At 39.0% G+C, this 23318-nt stretch overlaps 4 protein-coding genes across 4 annotated transcripts; all 4 read right to left on the bottom strand.

Moving 5' to 3' along the window:
* Nucleotides 1-1466: 1466 nt before the first annotated feature.
* On the bottom strand, nucleotides 1467-2405 carry LOC103063898 (olfactory receptor 12D3-like). Its single transcript, XM_007434982.2, has one exon. The coding sequence runs from the start codon at nucleotides 2403-2405 to the stop codon at nucleotides 1467-1469; it is 939 nt and encodes a 312-aa protein (XP_007435044.2).
* Nucleotides 2406-10964: 8559 nt separating this feature from the next.
* LOC103064143 (olfactory receptor 12D1-like) lies at nucleotides 10965-11900 on the bottom strand. The gene has a single exon (XM_007434983.2). It carries the CDS (start codon nucleotides 11898-11900, stop codon nucleotides 10965-10967), a length of 936 nt encoding a protein of 311 aa, XP_007435045.2.
* Nucleotides 11901-17613: 5713 nt separating this feature from the next.
* Nucleotides 17614-18570, bottom strand: LOC103064379 (olfactory receptor 12D3-like). Its single transcript, XM_007434984.1, has one exon. It carries the CDS (start codon nucleotides 18568-18570, stop codon nucleotides 17614-17616), a length of 957 nt encoding a protein of 318 aa, XP_007435046.1.
* Nucleotides 18571-22069: 3499 nt separating this feature from the next.
* On the bottom strand, nucleotides 22070-23008 carry LOC103064626 (olfactory receptor 12D1-like). The gene has a single exon (XM_088143097.1). It carries the CDS (start codon nucleotides 23006-23008, stop codon nucleotides 22070-22072), a length of 939 nt encoding a protein of 312 aa, XP_087999223.1.
* Nucleotides 23009-23318: the final 310 nt, after the last annotated feature.

Genomic DNA, 23318 nt, shown 5'->3' with positions numbered 1-23318 from the left:
GGGGGAAAAAGGCATGAAGGTGCAACCTTAGAACCAATATTGTATGTATGTGTCTAACGTCCATTTGTGAGGAGTGGAAAAATGATGTGTGTAAGGCAGTATGTGCATTGCTTGTACCTATCATCTCTGTATTGTCCTCCATTTTCCTGATCTTTCCATACTGAGCAGCCAAATCTGTAGAAGGTTTCCACACTTAAATATCTCAAAGTCAGATAGAGCAATAGATCTTTCTTTCTATTGCAAGACTGAGAGAAGTGCAGTCAATGTTGACAGTTCAATCTATCCCTACTTGTTTCCATGTCATCACCAGTGTCCCTGCTTTCCATGCTGCTGCAGGTGGGAAAAAAAGCCCCTTGGATGCAAGGAAGAGAATCCATTCCAGGGAATAAAGTGGAGGGAATCAGCTAGTGCTGGTGTGCACCAGAATTTGACCACTGCAATATATAGAGTCTGAGGTGCAGGAAAGAGGTCAAATACCTTTACAGAACTTTGATGCTTACCGATCACCTGTATTATACAGATTCTAGACAGTATACAAAGAAGGAGCAATAACAATCAATCCAGTATTAGATAAAAATGGAAAATGGCTGACCAGAAACTTCGTCTTCTGTGAAAGGTTTGTTGAAATAAATTATCTTAACTGCTTTATGAAAAATAGAAAGGTTAAGGGCCATACATACTTTCAGGAACACTGGATTCCATAGTTCTGGGTCTACTACCCAAAGGGCCTACATTCTGGTCTATACCTAACTAACCAACATAAGTAACCACAAAATAGTATTTAAATCTCTTCTATTGAATTATAAAGGGCATGAAACTTTAACTGGGTTGTACCTTTAGTGTTTCCACGCCAATTCAGTTTAAGATAATATTTTGTATTCCGTGTATGCAGTTATCCACATATATCTAAAATAGGTTAAAACCCATTTGCAGTAATAGTAATGCAGGACAGTGGCAGCTGTATACATGTAAAAGTTGAAAGCAAATATTGAAAAACGCTGTTCCCAAATTAGACTTGGAAAAGATGAAATAGGAAATTATTCAAAAATACTGGTGTGACTTTATATTTTAAAATGAGAGAATATGAAGGAATGACAATCTCTTCTCAGAATGACAATCTCAGATTTCTCCCCATGCAATGATTTCTGAAATCAGTTTTCATGACCATTTTTGTGCAAAAGAAAAAAAGAGAGAACCACACACTCAGTGTGTTCTACAGAGCTAGCCCCCAGTCCAGATGTTTAAGATCCAGAAGCTAACATCGTTTTCCTGAAGTTGGAGCAAATGTAAAGGTGACATGGGAACTGTATTTCTAGGGAACACTTTTACAACAAACATTGACACTTAATTTTCTTTAAAGCAAAATTGAAAATTTCATTCATGTAGATGGAGAAGGCCAGTTTGGAGAAGAGTTCTACTTGTGATAGAAAACCACAATGGATGCCATATCTTCCCAGCATTTCCATTCACCAGAAAGTTACTCTTTTTTTGTCCACAATCTTTTTCATTGCTATTTTAACATCCTGATTTCTCAGTGTATAAATAAGTGGGTTTAAAACTGGGATAATTGTACTATATATGAGAGTTACCATCATGTCCTGTTGTGATGAGGTACTCACAGTGGGAAGCATGTAATTAAACAGTGCAGGAACATAGAGTAAAGCCACCGAAATTAGGTGGGACCCACAAGTGGAGAAGGCTTTTTGCCAACCATTCTGGGATCTTACTTTGAAGAGAAGGAAACTAATAATGTAGAGGTACGAGAGGAGTATAAAGATAAAAGGGCCCATAACAATACAACTGGTCACAATATTGAGAAGCATGAGATTGATATATGTGCTGCCACAGGCCAGTTTCAACAAAGGCTTAACATCACACAAAAAGTGTTCAATGTGTTTTGGTCCACAGAAGGGAAGGTGAGCAGTCACCACTGCATGCATCAAGGCATGGAAAAAGCCAGTGGACCAGGCAGCTGCTGCCATTAAGACACAGATCTCTTTTCTCATGAGGAGAGTGTAACGCAGAGGATTGCATATGGCAACATAGCGATCATATGCCATGACTCCAAGGAGAATGCCTTCACTGCTTCCAAAGAAGTGGAAAAAGTGCAGCTGGACAAAGCAGCCCTTAACAGATATTGTGTGTACCTCTGCAAGAAATCCAGCCAGTATCTTGGGTACAGTGACTGTGGAGAAGAAGAAGTCAAGGCAGGAAAGATTTCCAAGGAAAAAATACATGGGAGTGTGAAGGCGTGGTTCTGTTACAACTAAAATAATAATTGTACCATTCCCCACTAATATGGCCAGATACAACAGCAGGAAGATTGTAAATAGAAGATTCTGAAGTTTGAAGAGGTTGGTCAATCCCATTAATATAAATTCACTCACCACTGTTTGGTTCTCCATTACTAAAAAGGAAAGAGAAAATGACAAAATAAATGAGATATTAGTAAGATACACATAAAAGAAAAAAAGAAAAGAAAAAAATAATGATAAGATGACCAGCTGGTGAAGATTTAAGATGACCAAGAAAGAAATGTGTAAAACAAGGTAGAACTCTACTCCCATTATTGTTTCATTTATATTTAAAGAATATGGTTGAAGTTTTTGCGAAAGCAGAATTTCACTTTCCATGTCTTACCCATCTCCCTGTTCCTATTCTTCTCTATGTAGACCTCAAAAATAGGGAGGGTGGGGCATAAGCCACCCAGAGTCACTTTGTGTGAGATGGGCGGCTATATAAATGTGACAAATAAATAAATGCCCAATTTGATAATAGATTATGAAGCATCATAGTTAGGGCGTATGATTCCATTCATTGTGGAAGACTCCTTAACAATGGATCTAAACTGAAACTATATTAAACCCAAATATGGATTTGTGTAGCAATAACAAACCTCTCAATAAAGATCAAATAGAACAGCAAATAGGCAATAAGTTACCGTGATTCTTCTGGTATCAGCTCAAATCTCTTTTGGGCAATAGGAATGGTAGAACTTCAGCAATTTGGACTTGTACCACCATTAAGAATGTAATATTTTACTACCTAGAAGAACCAAATGAAACAGTCTCAAAAAATGTAGGTTATTATTGATCCACCCCATGGCTGAAAGGAAGCTTGGGATACTAATCTGGGTAAATCCAGATAGGAGGCAAATGGACAGGATTTAAGGAAATCAAATGGATTCACTTCAGCTTCAACACATGAATGGCAGTGGAAGATTATACATTGCTGGCACTTGACTCCAGTTAGATTAGCACACATATATCAAAATTATTCTTCTACATGTTGGGGAGATTGTAAAAAAAAAAAAAAAAGTATTTTATTTGTGGTAATTATGCAATAAATCTGCACCCTTTTTGTGTAAAATTTTTGGTATGATAATTACCATTACAAAACAAAGAATTTAATGTTCTCTAGAGTTTATTTACAGGAGCAACTCTCAAGTTTTAAAATAAGGAACTTATTATCTATTTAATTTTAGCAGCTAAAATAATAATGGCCCAACTTTGGAAAACCCTAGAACATAATGATGGAAATATGGATTGACCAGGCCTCTTCAATTGCTACATTTGAAAAAAAAAAAAAGAGACAAAGTTAAAATACTGAAGCATCAGAGGCAGGAACCACAATTCTATCAAATTTGAATGGATTTTATACCTTATCTCAATAGCAATGGACTATACTGTGGTAATATTTTAGAAATATAGTAAATTTGTACATTTATAATACTTGTCTCTTTACTTACTTCTCAGGTTTTTTTCTATTTTCTATATCCTTTTTTTTCTCTATTCATCTTAGATTTATTAATTACTTGATAATGTTTGTTAATCATATTCAATTAGAAGAAAAAAGAGGGAAAAAAAGAAGTCAAATCAGTGTTGATGTAGGTTACTGAGGCTTCCTTTTCTACCATTACCTGATCTCACTCCAGGTAAAACCATAGTTACACATTAGCACAGTATCTGGATTTAGATCTCCAAAGTGATGGAAAGAGAGTTTTCCAACTCCATTACATCTCAATAATCACCCTTCCCTGCTTCATTCCCAGATATTTATACAAAATTTTCTACACTTTAGAAGTCTCTTCACCTTGGCCTAAATCGGCATATTGCATATAAGAGTAACAACTGGTGGCTATGTCAGGATCCCTGCTGAAAATCACACTTGCATATGTTATGATATAGAAGTTGAATCTGTTCACATCTACTGCTAGAGTGACCTCTATACAAGGCATGGAGGACAGAACTCATAATACCAATTGAAAGAAATATGAATTATTCCTCTGAGCAGAACATTAACATTTTTCTCCTACAGAAACCAATTTCAGCTGTTACCAACATTGCTAAATTTTAAGAATAGTCAGAAATCGTGTGCCTCCTTTACATTGGTAATTGTAAAAGATTTATTTTATTGCTATTTTATTATTCTGTTTTATATTGTGTTTCTTTTATTTCATCTCCTTTTAAATATTTGTCATTATACTGTTTTATTTTACGTGTTTTCATATTATCCTCTTTTAAATATTGGTCATAGACAATCAATGACTCAATCTTTGCTTCTGAAAGTGCCTTCATCTAGCAGAAAACCTGAGAAGGGTTATTCTTCAATTAGAATCTTTATAAATCCTTACTTGGATCAAGCAGTAAGTACACAATATAAATACTACTCTCAGGATTAATGTGTCCTGGGTTTTGTTGTATCATCATGGTAAATATTCTATTTTTCCCTATCCTATTTTAACTCATATTTATCAAATGTTTACTTGCCCTTAAAAAAAAAAAAGTATTTACATATTGCCATGAAGTTGGGGGTGGGGGGGAGGTTTGAACCAAATGTGTAAAACTGAAATCCCCTGAATGTCTATATCTGTCAAGTCTAATGTCTATATCTGTTAAATATTTAGGCAGTTCATACCTGGATGAGACTTCCTTCCCACTAAAGTATGAGGAAATGATAACTAAAGATAAAATGGCTCAAAAGTGAAAAATAAACAGGGTATAATTAGAAGGGATGCAAGTAATCAACCTGTCTTGCAGAATGCATCTTGAATGATTTGTACCTTTGCAAAGTATGCTTGGCTTATAAAACATCATTTCCTGCCATTAGGGAAAAAGGGAACAATTGAAGAATCAGTCGTTCCGGATTGCCCACATGGGGATAAAGGTATTGAATTTGAGTATGGACATAAGTTGTGTAGCCAGTTAATATTAATGAATAAAATTATTGTTTCCCAAGGCATTAGGATAGAGCCACTAATCTTTTGTATGTTTAACAATAGACAGGAGAATCTGTTATAATGTATAACCAGGTGTGGATTGAAATTAACATTTTAAGTAGCATTAAAGATGAGGGATGAATGAAATAATCTACAATGTCAGAAGATCATGTTCAAAAAACAATCAGACATGTTTTGATTGCAACAGGCAGCTTTCCAGGCAAAGGAGAACTAGAACAGGCCTGTCTTTTTGTATTGCTCTCAGTCCCCATGGAGCTGTCTGCTAGTGGGCAGAGCCCTAATTTGTATACAAACCCTAGCAGAAGGTAGGCAGAAGCCCTTAGCAGGTTGACCTTGTAAACCAGCCAACGCCAGGAGTTCGTAGGGTGAAAGACTTGAAACACACACTGGGCAGAATCCCTGTAGTGCATTCTGCAAATATCCTGATGTCACATTATATATTTACATTTACATTTATTTATATATCAAGTTTGTCATTGTCCATCTCAATGAAAAGCGACTCTGGGTGGTTTACAAAGGAGATAAAATCAATTAAACTGCAATATAAAAACAATCTTAAAAATAATAAATAAATTCCAGGAATGAAGAAATTGGTGAATAAATCAGGAGTGACATCAGGGTGCCAGCCACGCCCAGAATTGATTAAAACTCTTATTGTCCCATGCAAGCTGGCAGAGCCAGGTTGTAAGTCCTTTGCAGAAAACTGGGAGGTTAGGGGCCCGCCGCACCTCTGGGGGAAGAATATTCCAAAGGGTGAGGGCAATGGCAGAGAAGGCTCTCCTTCTCTTACTGACAGGGTCCACAACATGCCCTGTCTGCCTGACTGGGGGATGGATGTAATGGGGGTAAGACAGTGCCTCAGGTAATCTGGACCCATGCTATGTAGAGCTTTGAAGGTGATAACTATCACCTTGAATGGGACCCAGAAGCAAACTGGCACTCAATGCAGCTCCTGCAGCAAAGGTGGTATATGTGCCATCCTAGGGGCATCCAAGATTGTTCACACAGCCACATTTTGAACCAGCTGCAGCTTCTGGACACTCTTCAAGGGTAGCCCATGTAGATTGCATTGCAATAGTCTAACCAAGAGATGACCAGGGCATGAGTGACTGACTGGAGGGCCTCCTGATCCAGGAAGAAGCATAACTGGTGCACCAAACAAAGGTGGGCAAAAGCCCTCCTGGCCACGACTACCACTTGCTCCTTGAGCAGGAGTTGTGAGTCCAGGAGGGACCCCAGATTACGCACCAGGTCTGTCTGGGGCGGTGTAACCCCATCCAAAACCAAAGAAGGTAAATTCCCGTACACATAGGGACCTCCAATCCACAGCCACTCCAACTTACCAGGGTTCAGCTGAAGCCTGTTGCATCCCATCCAGACCCCCACAGCCTGCAGGCACTGGACAGGGTGGTCACAGCATCACTCAGGTCACCCGGGATGGAGATGTATAGCTGGGTATCATCTGCATACTGATGATACCTCATCCCTTGGTGGTGGATAATCTCACCCAGTGGTTTCATGTAAATGTTGAAAAGGAGCAGAGTAAGTACCAAACCCTGTGGCCCCCCCATAATGGAAGTGTTGCTGGCTGGACCTCTTGCTCCCAATCAATATCAGCTGGGATCAACCTTGGAGGAAGGAAGAGAATCAGCACAAAACTGTGCCACCCACTCCCACTTCTCCAAGTTGACCCAAAAGGATATTATGGTCAATGATATCAAAAGCTGCTGGTAGGTCAAGAAGAACATGGATGGATGCACTACCCCCATACCACTTCCCCCAGAGATCATCCATGAGTGCAACCAATGCCATTTCTGTCCTGAATCCAGGCTTGAAACCTGACTGAAAAGGGTCCAGATAATCTGTTTCCTCCAGGATCCTCTGGAGCTGCAATGCCACCACCTTCTCAACCACCTTCTCTAAAAAGGGGAGGTGAGAGACTGGACAAAAGCTGTCCAATATGGTGGGATGCAGTGATGGTTTCTTGAGGAGGGGATGCATCAGGACCTCTTTAAAGGCTGATGGGAACACTCCCTCAAGAATGAATTCCCCATTGCCTGGACCCACCCACATTTCACCTCCTGAGTAGCCTTAATCAGCCAGGAAGGACAAATATCTAGCCGACCAGTGGTGGCACTGACCGCCCGGAAGATTCTGTCCACTTCCTCAGGTCCAACAAGATCAAACTGTTTCCAGATAACAGAGCTACCCCTCCTCCCCTGTCCTGGGGTCTCATCTTGTGCCAGACCATGAACCTGGCTGGGCACATTTCCAAAAGGGGCACCCCCCCTTCAGGGCTCAGCCAGGTCTTGGTGATGCATGTCAGGTCACACATTCAACACATCAGGGGGTGGTGGTGGGTTTCCTGTCATTTCAGCTCCTCCTCTCAGTGCCGTGGGAGTCCTAGCCCTCACCCACTGCATCCCTTTTACTGGCCTCTCTCACTGGCTGGTAGGGGCACCCACTCCTTTTCCCCACTCACCCTAACTCTCATTCAAGGACGAGTATCCTCATTCACACACACACACACCCAGACACTCAACCAAACATTCTCAGACTCCCCTCCCTGTCTCTCACACTAGGGAGGGAGTCCCAGCTATTAACCCTGGTGGGTCCCCAGCACCCTGCATGGGCTCGAATCATAGCTGCATGGGCTATATGGTCCCTGAGTCCTTTGGGCCTCCTCAGGCCACAACTGCTGTTCAGGTGCTAGCTTCCAATTCAGTTGTCCATTCAATGCCCTGACCTTGGACCTGGACTGTCAACCTGGCCGATTTTGGGGCCCACAGACTGGCCTGGCATCAAACTCAGTCGTATTCCAGGCCGCTGCAGCCCAGGACCTTACTCTTGTTCCTTGTTCACTGTGCTGCCTGGCACAACCATAGAGCTCTGCCTAGCCCCACTGGCCCCCGTCGGGTTTCACCAACCTCTGCACATATGGGAGAAAGTCTGGTGCTAAAGTTCTTCCTTTCCTTGGGTCTCTGGATCCATGGGTCCTTGCTGCACACTGTCTGCCATGCCACACCATGCTGCGCAAAACAGTTCCTGCTCGTTGCTTGCCATGCTGTGCCACCCAACAAAACCATGAAGCTCTGCTCAGCCACATTAGCACCCACTAAGCCTTGCCAGGCACAGGGTACCAGCGCAGTCCCAAAGACCAACCTCAAACAGCTTCCAGGGCACTCTGGTAAGCTAACAGACAAGCAAACTCCTTGCCCAACCTAGCACATTGGTCAGTGCTCCCTCCCAGTTGCCATCTTGGATTTTTATTATAGTACATTTTGCACATGTACTCTGTGTGCAGGCCCTACAGGGAGTGCTCCTGCAGTAAACTCCTATTAAGCACTTAAAGACCATGCACTTATGCATGAGACTATCTCAGACAGGAATAGGGAGATCACCACAGAGATAATGTAGCATTTTTCTTAACCTTTTCTGCCTCAGGTATGCTCCAAAGTGGGTGGGTGGATCAGTCGGTCGGTCGGTCAGTCAGTCAGTCAGTCAGTCAGTCAGTCAGTCAGTCAGTCAGTCAGTCAGTCAGTCAGTCAGTCAGTCTCTCTCTCTCTCGGACTATATTGTAATACACTGAAATTTAAGGCTGTCAACCTTGTGAAGTAGTCCAGACAGAAAGTACACCCAGATGAACTAATTATACTTTATTGTAAGGTTACATTAACAGAACCTTGCAAGTCTGAAAGTATATTTCTCTCTTTTCGGCTGTGGCACCCAGGCTCAGGAACATCATCCTTCCCAAGGTGAGATTAGCTCCAACCCTTATGGTCTTATGGAAAGCGTTCAAATGAATAAATACATTAATAAATAATAAAATAAAATAAAAATTAAAGAAGGGTGTTTTTTTTTTTTTATCAAGCCTGGGGATCCCCTGGTCACAGGGAGCCCTTGCACTGACTGCATTATATGTAATACCTTCCCTCTTGTGGTCTTTGTTTTATCTATCTTTATTGTTTTAATTGGTTTTAAAGAATGTTTCAATTGCTGGCTTTATTGTATGTCATCCAGAGTCACTTCATGTGAGATGGGCAGCCATCTATATTTGACAAATAAATAAGTAAATAAATAAGTAAATTATATGTTAGCTGTGTATATGCAGTGCTTGCTTTACAGATAATTCATTACCAGTTCACTATCTATGGGAAATACTAACAACAGTTATGGCAGAACATTAAATAGTAGCCCCAAGGATAAACTGCAAATAATGTTTCAAATGATCCTATAGATAACCATCTGAACTGCTGGTTATGGGTAGCCCAATGCAAGGTGGGGGGGCGGGGGGAGACAGCACCTTGGTCCTCCTAGAGTTTAATGTGAGACTGTTTCTCCCAATGCATTCCCTTGCAGGCTCCAAATTTAGTTCAATATTACTGGACCAGCTTAGGATGGCAAAGTAAAATTGAATTGCCCAGTTTAACTGATGAGCTCACTCTGTGGTTTGGAGCAAACAAAGACTTGATTCCTCTTCCCCTATAACTGGTAACTTTCACTGGCATGTGAAGGGAAGGGAACAAGGCAAAATTTTGCCCTTTTGGTTTTCTTCCCTAATAACCCTTATTCCGAGGAAAGGAAACCTATGGACAATATCTTGCATCCAGTGTCCTGCAGTTACCCACATGTATCTAAAACAGGTGAACTGAAAATACATTTCCAACCATGAAGGAGAGAGGTGTGTTTACACATACAAAAGTCTAATGCAAAGTCAGAAAAATTCCTGTTTCTATTTGTATTTGGAATAAATCTATTAAGAAAACATAGAAAATATGAATGAAACTTTATACTTTAAAATGAGAGAGCACAAAGTAATGAAAATCTCAGATTTTTCCCCTTGTACAATAATTTCTGAAATGAGTTTTCATGACCATTTTTGTGCAAAAGAAAAGAGACACAATCAGCAAGGTGATAATGTTCCACACTATAGCCTAAAGTCCATGTGCCCCCTTCAGCTCGGAAAAATGTCAAGATAACAGGGCAAATGTATTTCTAGGGAACCAGTTTGCTAACAGGCATTGACACATACTTTTACTAAACCAAAGTTGTAGATGACATTCAAATACCTCATCAGCAGAATTTTCAAAGGGGCTGAATTTTTTTCAAGGGAGTATAATTTATAATTTTTATTTTATTTTATTTTATTTTATTTTATTTTATTTTATTTTATTTTATTTTATTTTATTTTATTTTATTTTATTTTATTTACAGGGACATATTGGGATTAGCAAGGAGCATTTATGGTTCTACCACATTTTTTAATTATCATTATGCAATAGGTTAATATTGTAGATTAATGTGGTGCTTGCAAATCAATCTTCCCCACCATATGTAACTTAAACAGGTTTCAGTCAATTCTTGTCCAATGGGATGAATGAAAAGATAGGGGTTATGGGAGACCCAGATTTGTGTAAGGGTCAATTTATTGAACTATGATTGGGAAGACACATGATCAACTCCACTCTGAAAGAGAAAACCACACCATATGGCTTAGAGTCACTCACTCTCCCAAAGAGCAAATTACCTCAATATATTATTTTAGCTGGTATAAAATGTAAGAGAACAGGTGGGATAACAATTTAATAGTATAAATAAATAAATAAACAAACAAACAAATAAATAAAGTCAGCAAATTTGACTAATGCCAGTTTTGGAAAATTAGAAATTCCAGTTGTGATACTGAACTATCATGTACGGAATGTCTTTCCAGGATTTCTTTTCACTAGAAAGTGAAAAACTTTTTGTTAACAATCCTTTTCATTGCCATCTTAACTTCCTGATTTCTTAAAGTATAGATAAGTGGGTTTAAAACTGGGGTAACTGCACTGTATATGAGAGTTAATATAATCTCCCGTTGTGATGAGGTACTCACAGTGGGAAGCATGTAATTAACCAACACAGGAACATAGAGTAAAGCCACCACGGTCAGGTGGGATCCACAAGTGGAGAAAGCTTTTTGCCGACCATGTTGGGACTGTACTTTGAAGAGAAGGAAAGTAATAATGTAGAGATAGGAAATTACCGTGATGATAAAAGGGCCCATAGCAACACAACTGGTCACAGTACTGAGAAGCATGAGGTTCAGATATGTGCTGCCACAGGCCAGTTTCAACAAAGGCTTGATGTCACAGAAAAAGTGCTCAACGTGATTTGGTCCACAGAAGGGAAGGTGAGCAGTCACCACTGCATGCATCAAGGCATGGAAAAAGCCAGTGGACCAGGCAGCTGCTGCCATCAGGAGATAAACCTCTCTTCTCATGATGACAGTGTAATGCAAAGGTTTACATATTGCAACATAGCGATCATAGGCCATGACTCCAAGGAGAATGACTTCACTGCTCCCCAAGAAGTGGAAAAAATGCAGCTGGATCATGCAGCCTTTGAAGGAAATTATGTGAAGCTCTGAAAAAAATCCAGCCAGCATTTTGGGAACAGTGACGGTGGAGTAGAAGATGTCAAGGCAGGAAAGATTTCCAAGGAAAAAGTACATGGGAGTTTGAAGGAGTGGTTCAGTTAAAACAACAGCAATTATAGCGCCATTCCCCACTAATGTGGCCAAATATAAGAGCAGGAAGACTGTAAACAGTACATTCTGAAGCTTGAAGGCCTTGGTCAGCCCCATTAAGATGAATTCACTCACCTCTGTTTGGTTCTCCATCACTAAAACGGAAAAAGAATATGACAGATAAATAAGATGTTAACAAGTTATACATGACTAAGAACACTAAATATTTATCTACCCAAACTGAATCCAACTTCTGACCATGACAGAAAGATAATATTGGGACACAGAGATCTGGATAAATAAGGGCACAATTTTATTCATTCAGTCACAGTGATACAGCTACTGCATCACGAATATATATTTACAAAGTGTGAACCTGATTCTGCTTACCATATAGATATAGTAGAATGATGATTAATGGAATAAGAAGGACCTCCTGAATTCTCTCCTTTGAATTTCAATCTTCTACATGATTATTGAATTAAGATCCCTAGGGTTTACTTTCTCTTTTTCAAATAACAAAGTTCTAGGCCACCATATTCTGGCATGAGCTGTCATTTTAAATGTGCCTCCAGGTGTTCACATAGATGGTCTCTTCAGTGTCGCATCCACATTTTCTGCCCCTAGAGAAGAAAAGTCTGTCCTACCTGTTATCACATGCCACAGATTATCTCTCCCCAGAAGATGATCTCTAAGGAAACTGTTGTTGATTCAGACAAGTGGATGCTATTATACTGATAAAGATATGATAATAAGAAACAGAGGCTGTAGACACTGAAGCAGTTTGATTAGTTTGTTTTCTTAAAAGACAGGAAGAAAAACATGGAAATAACAATGCTGTTTTATACAATATGATAAATCTAGGCTGTACATACAGTATGATTCATGAGATACTCATTCTTGTTTTTGAACCTGTCCTGCAGGATTATGCCATAGAATGTTGATGGTGCATCATCATAGATGCCAGCTGTTACCTCTGTTTCCAAGCTTCTTCTTCCCAGAGTCTGGGAGTTCTGTTTTTAAGAGTTCCCCTTTAGCCACTCAATATCAGCCCCCCTTCCTTCTTCTACAAAAATTATTTCCGATCAGAATCTAAAGTAACACTCCACCTGAATTCCTTACCAGCAAAATTGTCAGTATGTATGCATGGATATGAGAAGAGGCAGCAAATTGCTGTGGCCAAGAGCAGGTCATCACAGGTATGCTGAGGCATTATCTTTACACAATAGATTGCTTTTATTGGTCTGGGACTGTAAATAGTAATTTTGTAATTGGAATGATTACCTTTAAATAAAATATAATTACAATTGGCATGCAATGTTTCTTTTCTTTTAAATCAACAATGAAAACTGGTGAGTTAAATCTCTGCAGATAATTATTATTAATTTTCAGAAATCTCCATATTTGTTTCTTGGCAGTGCCTTCATCTAGCAAGAAACCTGAAGTTTCTCCTTCGATCAGAATTTTTGGATTTCTTGTGTTGGACAAAGCAAAGAGTACACCATACAGCTACAGATCTCTGGATTTATATTTGTTAACTGTTGGCATTTCATCATGAGCAATTTTATTTTGTCCCCCCCACACACACTTTTTTCCTTACATAGATTAATAATTACGTTCCATAGAAAATATGTACCTGTATATTACCTAAGTTGAGCAGGGGGGGGGGTTCAAATAGAAATCCCCTCAATAATACATATTTCAAATCTAAATATTTAGACTCTTCATACCTTAATGAGACCTCTTTCCCACTAAAGTACAAAGAAATGATCACTGAAGATAAAATGGACCAAGAGTCCAAAATCATCATCATCATCATCATCAGCTGGGCATAATTAGAAGGGGTGCAAGTAATCAATTTTTCTTGCAGAATGCATCTTGAATTATTTGTATCTTTGCAAAAATGTAATTGGCTTATAAAACATTATTTCCCGCCTTTAGGGAAAAAAGGAGCAATCCAAGAGACAATAGTTCTTGATTGTTCACATGGGGATACATTTATTGAATTTGAGTATGCACATAATTTGTGCAGCAAATTGCTCAACTATAATGTCAGTGGAAAAATTGGAATAGGAGCTTGAATCTCTTGTATTTTCAACAAAAGAGAGAGGAGAGTCTGTTATAATGTATAAACTGATGAGGACTGAAATTAACCTTTAAAGTAGTGTTAAGAATTAGAGATGTATGAAATAATCTAATATTCTACTAATTCAGAATTGTACCCCACATCATCTGAGTGCATGCCAGTCTCCACTACATACTATAGCTTGCAAAGCAGTTTGGTATATTATATCTCACTTTGGGGGGAAAAAATCACCTCAGGGCCAAAAGTAGCACAACTATTGCATTTCTGGACATTGTGTTAAAGAGACTACCTATCATGCCTCCACCTCACCCCCCAGCTTGTGCTTCATAATGCTGTCTGTGGAGAGGATTGAAGATGTTTGAGAGTCAAACATGATGAAAGTTAACTGGGACAAGGTTGCAGTGGGATTAATCTGCTTGGAGGAGGATTACAAAATTAACAAAAAAGAGTGGGATAGCACGGTTCTATTTTGAGTCATTAATTTCAGCTTCAACTGTATGTAATCATGTCTATTCTGCTAATTTATTTGATTTAAAACACATGAGAAAACCCACATCTACTTTTCCATGCATATCTCCCAGATACCACATTCTTCAAAATAAATAGGGTTGTGTTGCAAATTTGAGATAAATGAAGGATCCAAGGCATAATTTCACTCCTAGCCTTATATTGATCTTGGAACTTCAGAGCATTCAATTTGCTTTAAAATGTGGATCAAAATTGTCCCCTGCCTTCTCAAGTAAAGTAAGGACAACCTTAAACATATATTACTCTCAGAATTGAAATCATGACCAATGCCCAATCTCTATTTTCTTCATAGTTCATATATTGAACATTTACTTTGCTACTAAGTTATTTCCATCTGGGTTAATGAATTCTCCCCAAATATTTCCCCTTATGAAAACAGTTTATTCCTAAGGAAAGCCAGCGCTGTATCTCTTGCAGAGACTCTTACTCCATGTGGAAAAGGGTGATAAAAAATTCCCTTTTATAGACCAATTTATTTCTGCCTCTGCGAAGAGAGATCTCTTTGGAGAAGACCCTGATGCTGGGAAAGATTGAAGGCAAAAGGAGAAGAGGACGGCAGAGGATGAGATGGTTAGATGGCATCACTGAAGCAATGAGCATGAAACTGAGCAAACTCAGGGAGGCAGTGAAGGACCGGAAGACCTGGCGCCTGGTTCATGGGGTCACGAAGAGTCGGACACGACTTAACGACTAAACAACAAAATTTCTGCCTCAAAGTTACCCAGCGCCACTAAAACTCCTTCACAGGCTGTTCAGCTTGATCAGGTGAAGAGATGACTGCTTCCATCTACACCAAGAAAAGGAACTTGAAGTAGATAATCCTAGTGCATTTAAGGGGAAAAAAATGTTTAATATGAATGTAATGATCACGTCTGAAAAGAAATTTTACTTGGCCAGTAGTTCTATACATCTAACATGTTTGGTTAAATATCATGAAGGAGTTTGGAGAACTCCTTGATCAGTGTTTCTCAACCTTGGCAACTTTAAGATGTCTGGACTTCCCACCGTGGCTTGGGAATTCTAGGAGTTGAAGTTCAGACATCTTAAAGTTGCCAAGGCTGAGAAACATTGTCCTAGATTGCCTCCGAGCCCTGCCCCACCCCCAAAATTGCAGTGGTTGTACATATTTGTACATAGTACATGTAGTTTTCTGTGCCAGTGTGGCTAGCTCCAGCGAGCAAGATAGCAAGCTGGATACCTGCCACAGTCCATAGATCTGCAAACTCAAGCAGAACTTTTTAAAAGCAAAGAGTCTTTTTTACCTATAGCTAAAGATGGTGACGTGATCAAGGGTTGGCACAGATCGAGACTAGGAGTCCAATAAATAAGCCACAAATCCAAGGGAAAAGGCAAGAGACACCCTGAGGTAGAATCCAGAGTTCAAAGTACAACACAACAAGGTGAAGCCAACAGAGCTGAGGCTTGAAAAGTCACTCTCAGCATTTTCTGTCAGGTCAGGAGGCCAATACATTAGGCAGGCTGAGCCACTACCCAGATGCCCAGCTGAGGCACATTACTCTCCTGCCAGCCTGCTTCTTGGCCAGTCTATCTGACCTGTGGAGCTCAGCCCTCTGCCGTGGTATCTTTAGAGCAGGCCTTTGCTTGGGACTGGGTGTGAAAGCTTCAGAGTCAGAGAGCCTTAACGTATAGACACTTGTCATCTAATTCTAGAAATTTCAGCTAAAAGGATCTACTAGAAGGAAGATTCTAAATCAAAATCCCCCTTTTGAAGGACTCTACATGGCCCCATTTCCTAATAAACAGACTACATAAAGCAGCAGGAAAAACATGAAGAGAATTTTGCAGTTGTGAGAATGAATACAGGGGAAAGAATTCAGGCTCTTCTGTCCAGTTCTTCACCTCTGAAAATAAGGGGGGGGGGAGTGAGTGATTTGAGAAAACATCACAGTACTAGATATAATAAAGCCAGAAGCATTTAGCATATGGTCATGAATGTCCTATTTAAACGTAGTCTATACAAACACTTAATGCTTTCATATATTGCTATTAGATTAGTTTTTTCAAGGAATAGATATTAAAGCAGTTTGGTTTCTCTAGTTTGGACATTGATTAATGAAATTGGGGGCAGGGGCTTGGTAATGTAGAAAAATGAGATAATATGCCATTATTTGGAAATTAATTATGAAAAATTAAGTCAGCATGATAGTAAAAGAAATCTATTCAGATAATGTCAAAGGATGAGTAATCTATACACTTTTTGCTTTTCCTCCCTTTTTCTATGGATGCAAGGGAAATAAGTAAGAAGGTGTCATCTTATCCAATTTATTCATCCTTGAACTCAGAATATAAAATCAGAGAGAACAGAAAGTGACAAAGGCAGAGAGAGACTGTCTATGAATGTAATAAAGGGGGGGGGGGAAGCTATAATGTGGTAAGACAAAAATACTGGAATTATTAATATTAATAATTGATTAATATTTTAAAAAATACAGGTAGTCTTCAGTTAGTGACCACAACTGGCACCAGCAACTCCACCATTAAACACCATGGTCACTAAGGAAAACATCACATGACTGTGACAGGCTTACGACTTCACTTCCCCTTCAGTTGTTAAGTGAAACATCATGATTTTTGCAACTTATGATTTTACTTCTGCCTTCTCTATTAACTCTGCTTGCTGCAAGTCAGTTGCAAAGCACACAAATGGTGATCATGTGACCGTGATGGTCATAAATGTGACGATTGGTCACAAAGCTGTTTTTTTTTTCATTTTTCTTTTTTTATTCCATCATAACTTCTATCAGTCATTAAAACAAGGCCGTTAGTTGTAAGTAACATAAACAATTTATCCAACTCAAATGAAGCCATGTACAATAGTAAAAAAGCAACAAAGCATAAGAATCTGAATGAATCAGTGCTATAATTTATTCAGGTAGAAGCAATAAGAGATCTATATTGGCAAAAGCTTAGCAGGCATTAGCAATGTTTGTTGGTAAGAATGAACTTGTCCAGTCAAGCATGTTGTGGTACTATAATACTGATTTTCACTTCTGAAGAAGAGGTGTTTCCTCCTGAATTTAGGACCTGGAGTCCCAAACTTTAATATCAGTTAGTCTCAGACTCCATAATGTTTGTATTCCCATCTATAAATTCCAGCTACCAAATATAGAGCATTTCCTTTCATTATATATAATCTCTTCATCTTCCTTAAGCATATCATGAGCTTATTTGGAGAATGCCAGTTTGGGAAATGGTAGAAGGTCCACTAACCATTATGGATCCAATATCTTTTCAAGATTTCCATTCACCAGAAAGTGGGAGTTTGGTTTTTTTTGTCCACATTTTTTTCACTGCTATTTTAACTTCCTGATTTCTCAGTGTATATATAAGTGGGTTTAAAACTGGGGTAATTGCGCTATATATGAGGGTTACTATCATGTCCTGTTGTGATGAGGTACCCACAGTGGGAAGCATGTAATTAAACAACACAGGAACATAAAGTAAAGCCACCACAGTTAGGTGGGATCCACAGGTAGAGAAGGCTTTTTGCCAACTACTCCAGGACTTAACCTTTAAAAGAAGGAAAGTAATAATGTAGAGGTAGGAGAGGAGTATGAAGATAAAAGGGCCCATAACAATACAACTGGTCACAATACTGAGGAGCATGAGATTGATATATGTGCTGCCACAGGCCAGTTTCAACAAAGGCTTGATGTCACAGAAAAAGTGCTCAACATGATTTGGTCCACAGAAGGGAAGGTGAGCAGTCACCACTGCATGCATCAAGGCATGGAAAAAGCCAGTGGACCAGGCAGCTGCTGCCATTAAGACACAGATCTCTTTTCTCATGAGGAGAGTGTAACGCAAAGGGTTGCATATGGCAACATAGCGATCGTAGGCCATGATTCCAAGGAGAATGACTTCACTGCTTCCCAAGAAGTGGAAAAAGTGCAGCTGGACCAAGCAGCCCTTGACAGATATTGTGTGTACCTCTGAAAAAAATCCAGCCAGCATCTTGGGTACAGTGACTGTGGAGAAGAAGATGTCAAGGCAGGAAAGATTTCCAAGGAAAAAATACATGGGAGTGTGAAGGTGTGGTTCAGCTAAAAGTACAACAATAATAGCACCATTCCACACTAAGGTAGCCAGATACAACAGCAGGAAGACTGTAAATAGCAAATTCTGAAAATTGAAGGGACTAGTCAACCCCATTAAAATAAATTTGTTCACTTCTGTTTGGTTCTCCATCACTAAAAGAGAAAGAAAAATGGCAAAAAATGAAATGTTAACTACAGATAAATATCTATGCAGAACTAAATCTCATCTCTTTTAACTCAGTCCCAAGGCTGAACATAACGGGAATAGAATAATGGGATACAGGTATCTAGATAAATAAGTACACAATTTTATTGATGCTGCCACAGTGACAGATCTACAGTGGTAACAAGCATGGAGTCATCCTATAAATATGTTTTAAATAGTATGCATCTGCCCCTATCACTTTGTAGAAGTAATGGAATGTTTGGGGTCACTTTGGAAGGAGAAAGATGGTCCCCTCAATTCAGCAGTTTTAATCTACACAAATTATTCCTGTGTTAATACCCCTAGTTTACGTCCCCTTTTCTAGATCACAGTGTTCTAGGTTTCCATATTCTGGAATTATCTATCAAGCTGGAAATGCGTTCAGTGCTCACTAACGACTCTTTGTTGTTCTGTCCAATTCTCCATTTCTGACCCAAGAAAGGGAAATGCAGGATGCTACTGTCATGATAAAAATAAAGCTATGAGAACCATAACCAGCAGACACTGAAACAACAGGCTATCTTCTTAAAAGAAACAAAGAAAAACAGGGAAATATTGAGAATGTTTTTATACAACATGATAGGCTGTACATAAAATACAAGATGCATGAGATTTTGAACCTGTCCTGCAGGATTATGACATAGATGTTGTTGGCACTTTATTGAAGCTGCCAGCTGTTACCCCCATTCTGAGCTTCTTCCAGAGTACTCCTGAGTATTTTTAAAGATCCCTTCTCTTTGCTACTCAATATCTACCACCCCTCCTTCTCCTACAAGAATGGTTTCCTATTAGAATCAAAACTAACAGCCCCTCTCAGTTCCTTACCAACAAAGGAGGTATAAGCCAATGTTGTCCAAACTTGGCCACTTTAAGATGAGTGGACTTCAACTCCCAGAATTCCCCAGCCAACCATGAGTTGAAGCTATGAGTTGAAGTCCACTCATCTTAAAGTGGCCAAGTTTGGACAACACTGGTGTAAGCAGTTTGGACTTTTTTTTTTTTTTGTCTGTATGAATGGATATCTGAACAACTAGCAAGCTGCTATGGCTGAGAGCAGGCTCACCACAGGTATGCTGAGTTACAATTTCTTACAACATAGGTTTTTACATAATATATAATTATAAAATGCTTGCCATACATCGTTTCATTCTTTAAGGCAACAATGGAAACTGGTGAGTGAAATCTCTGCAGGACCTTTCAAAATTATCCAGACATGTACCCCCTATTTCTTTCCTGGCAGTGCCTTCATCTAGCAAGAAAGCTGAGAAGGCCTATCCTTCTATTGAAACCTTTAGAAACTCTGTGTTGGACAAGACAGGAATTATACTGTACAGCTACTACTCTCTGGATTAATATGTGTTAGGTCTTCACATGTCATCATGATGAATAATATTTTCTTATTTTTTCCACCTGTTCTGTTGCTTATGCAGAATTATCATTAGTTTACCTGTTTCTGAAAATAAGTATTTGTATATTATTTTGAAGGGAAAAAGTATTTGTCAAACAAACCCCCTGAATAGTATTTCAAGTCTAAGTTAAATATTTAGATGGTTCATACCTTAATGAGACCTTTTCTCCACTAAATAAGAAGAAATGATCACTGAAGATAAAATGGCCCAAATGCCAAAAAACAAAACAAAACAAAAACAAAAACAGGTGTAATTAGAAGGGATACAAATAATCAACCTTCCTTGCAGAATGAATCTTGAATGATTTCCACCTTTGCAAAACATGTTTGGCTTATAAAACATAATTCTTGCCATTAGGAAAAAAAAAAGGAATGATCCACGAACTAGTAATTCTTGATTGGTCATGTGGGGATATATTTACTGAGTTTAAATACGCACATAATTTGTGTAGTCAATTACTCAACTACAATGGACAAAATTATCTCCCCCCCCCCCAGGCATTAAAATAGTGCCGTGATTCTCTTGTATTTTCAACAAAATATGTACAGGAGAGTCTGTTATAAGGTATTAGCCCATGATGCTTGAAGATCACCTTTAAAGTAGTGTTAAGAACTAGGGATGTATGAAATAATCTATATATTCTACTAATTGAGAATTGCACCCCACATCATCTCAGTGCATGCCAGTCTCCACTACATAATATAGCTTGCATATCAGCATTGGCATATTACTGTATAGTTCACTTTGGGGGTGGGGGGAAATCACCTCAGGCCAAGAGGCAATGCAACTTCTTGTATATTGCATTGCTAGACATTATGCTAAGGAGGCTGCCTATGATGCCTTCACCTCACCCTCCAACTTCTGCTTCATAATGCTGTCTATAGAGAGGACTGAATATGTTGTAGAGTCAAACACAATGAAGATTACGCGGAAGAGGTGTGCAGTGGGGTTAGTGTGCTTGGAGGAGGAATGCAATTTTTTTAAAAAAAATGAACCAAAAAAAAAAAAGTGGGATGGCACAGTTCTATTTTGAGTCATTGTCAGCTTTTAAAAATATGCCCTGGTCCACAGTGATCACACCAAAGTGGGGACTGTGAAGAAGTCTTAAAAGAGTATATTAAACCAGACAAATGAATTAAAATGCTCTAAAAAAAGGTATTTTAAAATGTCAATCAAACCTGTTCCCTGCCTTCTCAAGTAAAATGAAGACAACCTTAAACATGTCCCATGAAGCAATTTGTTATGTTTCATGAAGCAGTTTGGAAAACTAGATTGTGTTGGGCCCCCCTTCCTCCCATCCCCCAAAAGAGCAGTGGTTGTACATATTGGTATATATGAATAGAAACTTATCATCTGATTCTTGAAGTTCCACCTAAAAGGATCACAGTAAAAAGGACTGAGAAAATGAATATAGCCTTTTTCTGGACTTCACAATAATGCTTTATTCACCATAGGGTATGAGAATATAATTAACACACACTTTTTAAATCATACTGAAAGTCTTCATTTTCTCTTTTGCTTTTGAAAAAATCTCCTGCTGCATAGCCTTGATTATGTTTATTAAAACCATAGATCTACAGCGTGCTAGAATCATCAGTATTCTGTTGTGTCAATCTTTAAGTAAAGGATGAAGTAAAAATAGTTACAGTATAGAATTCAAGATTCATTTATCCATCCATCCATCCATCCATCCATCCGTCCATCCATATATTTGGATTTTGATCCTACTAGCTCTTAATGTCTTTCAGTGTTATGCAATAAAAAGGATAAACCCAGTTAAAAATAAAAATCTTCGATGTTAATTTAAATAAATTAAATGATAAAAATGGAAACCCTACTGAAAGATATATGAAGAAAGGAATTAGGGAGGGTATTGAAAAACACATTAGCAGCTAAAGAGACTTGTGGTCATCATAAGATGACCTTAAAAGGAGAGGATATAGAAAGAATTCTCTTTATGTAATGTAGATCCAAGCCCTGAAAGTAGTTTGAATGTGTTCAGCAGCATTCCATATCTTTCCCAAAAATAGACGTATTCAGGTCATTCCAAATGGGGCATTTTGAGTTAGAATCTTCCTTATAGCAGATTTGACTTCTTGATTCCTCAAAGAATAGATCAGAGGATTTAAAACTGGTGTAACTACACTGTATAACAGAGAAATGATTAGGTCATTCTCAAAAGAGCCACTGGCAGAAGCAAGCATATAGTTGGATAGTACTGGAACATAGAAGATTGCCACAACAGTCAGATGGGATGCACAGGTGGAGAAGGCTTTCCAATGGTTCTGCCATGACTGGACTTTAAGGAAGAGGAAGGAGATGATGTAAAAATAGGAGAGAAGAGTGAAAAAGAATGAACAGAAAGCAATTGAACCAGTGACAAGTTTCAGCAGGATGTAACTAAATCCTGTGCTACTGCAGGCTAACTTGAGGAGGGGTTTGATGTCACAGAAAAAGTGTGGGACAAGATTAGGGCCACAAAAACATAGCTGAGAGGTTACCACTGTATGCATCAAGGCATAAAAAAAGCCAGTGCCCCAAGTGGCTCCAGCTAAGATAACACAAGTCCGTTTACTCATGATGAGAGGATAACGCAATGGATTACATATAGCCACATAGCGGTCACATGCCATGACCCCCAGCAGCACAGCTTCACTACAGCCCAGGAAGTGGAAGAAGTGCAGCTGAGTGAGGCAGCCGATAAAGGAGATAGACTGATGCTCTATAAGGAGGCCACTTAGCATTGTTGGCACAGTCACTGTAGAATAGCATATATCCAAACAAGAAAGGTTTCCCAGAAAAAAATACATGGGGGTGTGGAGACGAGGCTCAGCCAGGATGACTGCCAGAATGGCCCCATTTCCTAATAAACAGGCTACATAGAACAGCAGGAAAAGTGTGAAGAGAACCTGTTGTAGCCTGTGGTCCTTGGTTAGACCCAGCAGAATGAATTCAGATACGGTCCAGTTGTTCATCTCTGCAAAGAGGAAGGGGGAGGGGAAAGTGAGTGATTTCAAAAAATCTCACAGTGCTGCATATGGCCAAATAAAGCCATTTTTCAGACAGCACTTAGTATTCTATCATGAATCTTGTATTTAAATTCAGTCCATACAAATACTTCATGCTTTCATACATTACCATTAGATTTCTGATTTCCAGGAATAAACACGTAATAGACATTTGGACCTTGACGGAGGCAGGGTGGGGGAGTGGCAAGAAAAGTGGAAAATATGAGTTAATATGCCATTATTTGGAACTAAACATACACATTGTGAAAAATTGAAC

This window comes from Python bivittatus, unplaced genomic scaffold, assembly GCF_059951505.1.
Source record: "Python bivittatus isolate LINGU-HERP-01145 unplaced genomic scaffold, Pbiv_v1 ctg000470_np1212, whole genome shotgun sequence".
Taxonomy (NCBI): Eukaryota; Metazoa; Chordata; class Lepidosauria; order Squamata; family Pythonidae; genus Python; species Python bivittatus.
Note: the sequence above shows the minus strand (reverse complement) of the source record. Positions and strands in the feature narration are given on the sequence as shown.

Bases quoted from the DNA above. Each gene is read 5' to 3' on its own strand.
- LOC103064143 (XM_007434983.2), bottom strand. From the start codon at position 11,900: ATGGAGAACCAAACAGAGGTGAGTGAATTCATCTTAATGGGGCTGACC.
- LOC103064379 (XM_007434984.1), bottom strand. From the start codon at position 18,570: ATGGAGAACCAAACAGAAGTGAACAAATTTATTTTAATGGGGTTGACT.
- LOC103064626 (XM_088143097.1), bottom strand. From the start codon at position 23,008: ATGAACAACTGGACCGTATCTGAATTCATTCTGCTGGGTCTAACCAAG.
- LOC103063898 (XM_007434982.2), bottom strand. From the start codon at position 2,405: ATGGAGAACCAAACAGTGGTGAGTGAATTTATATTAATGGGATTGACC.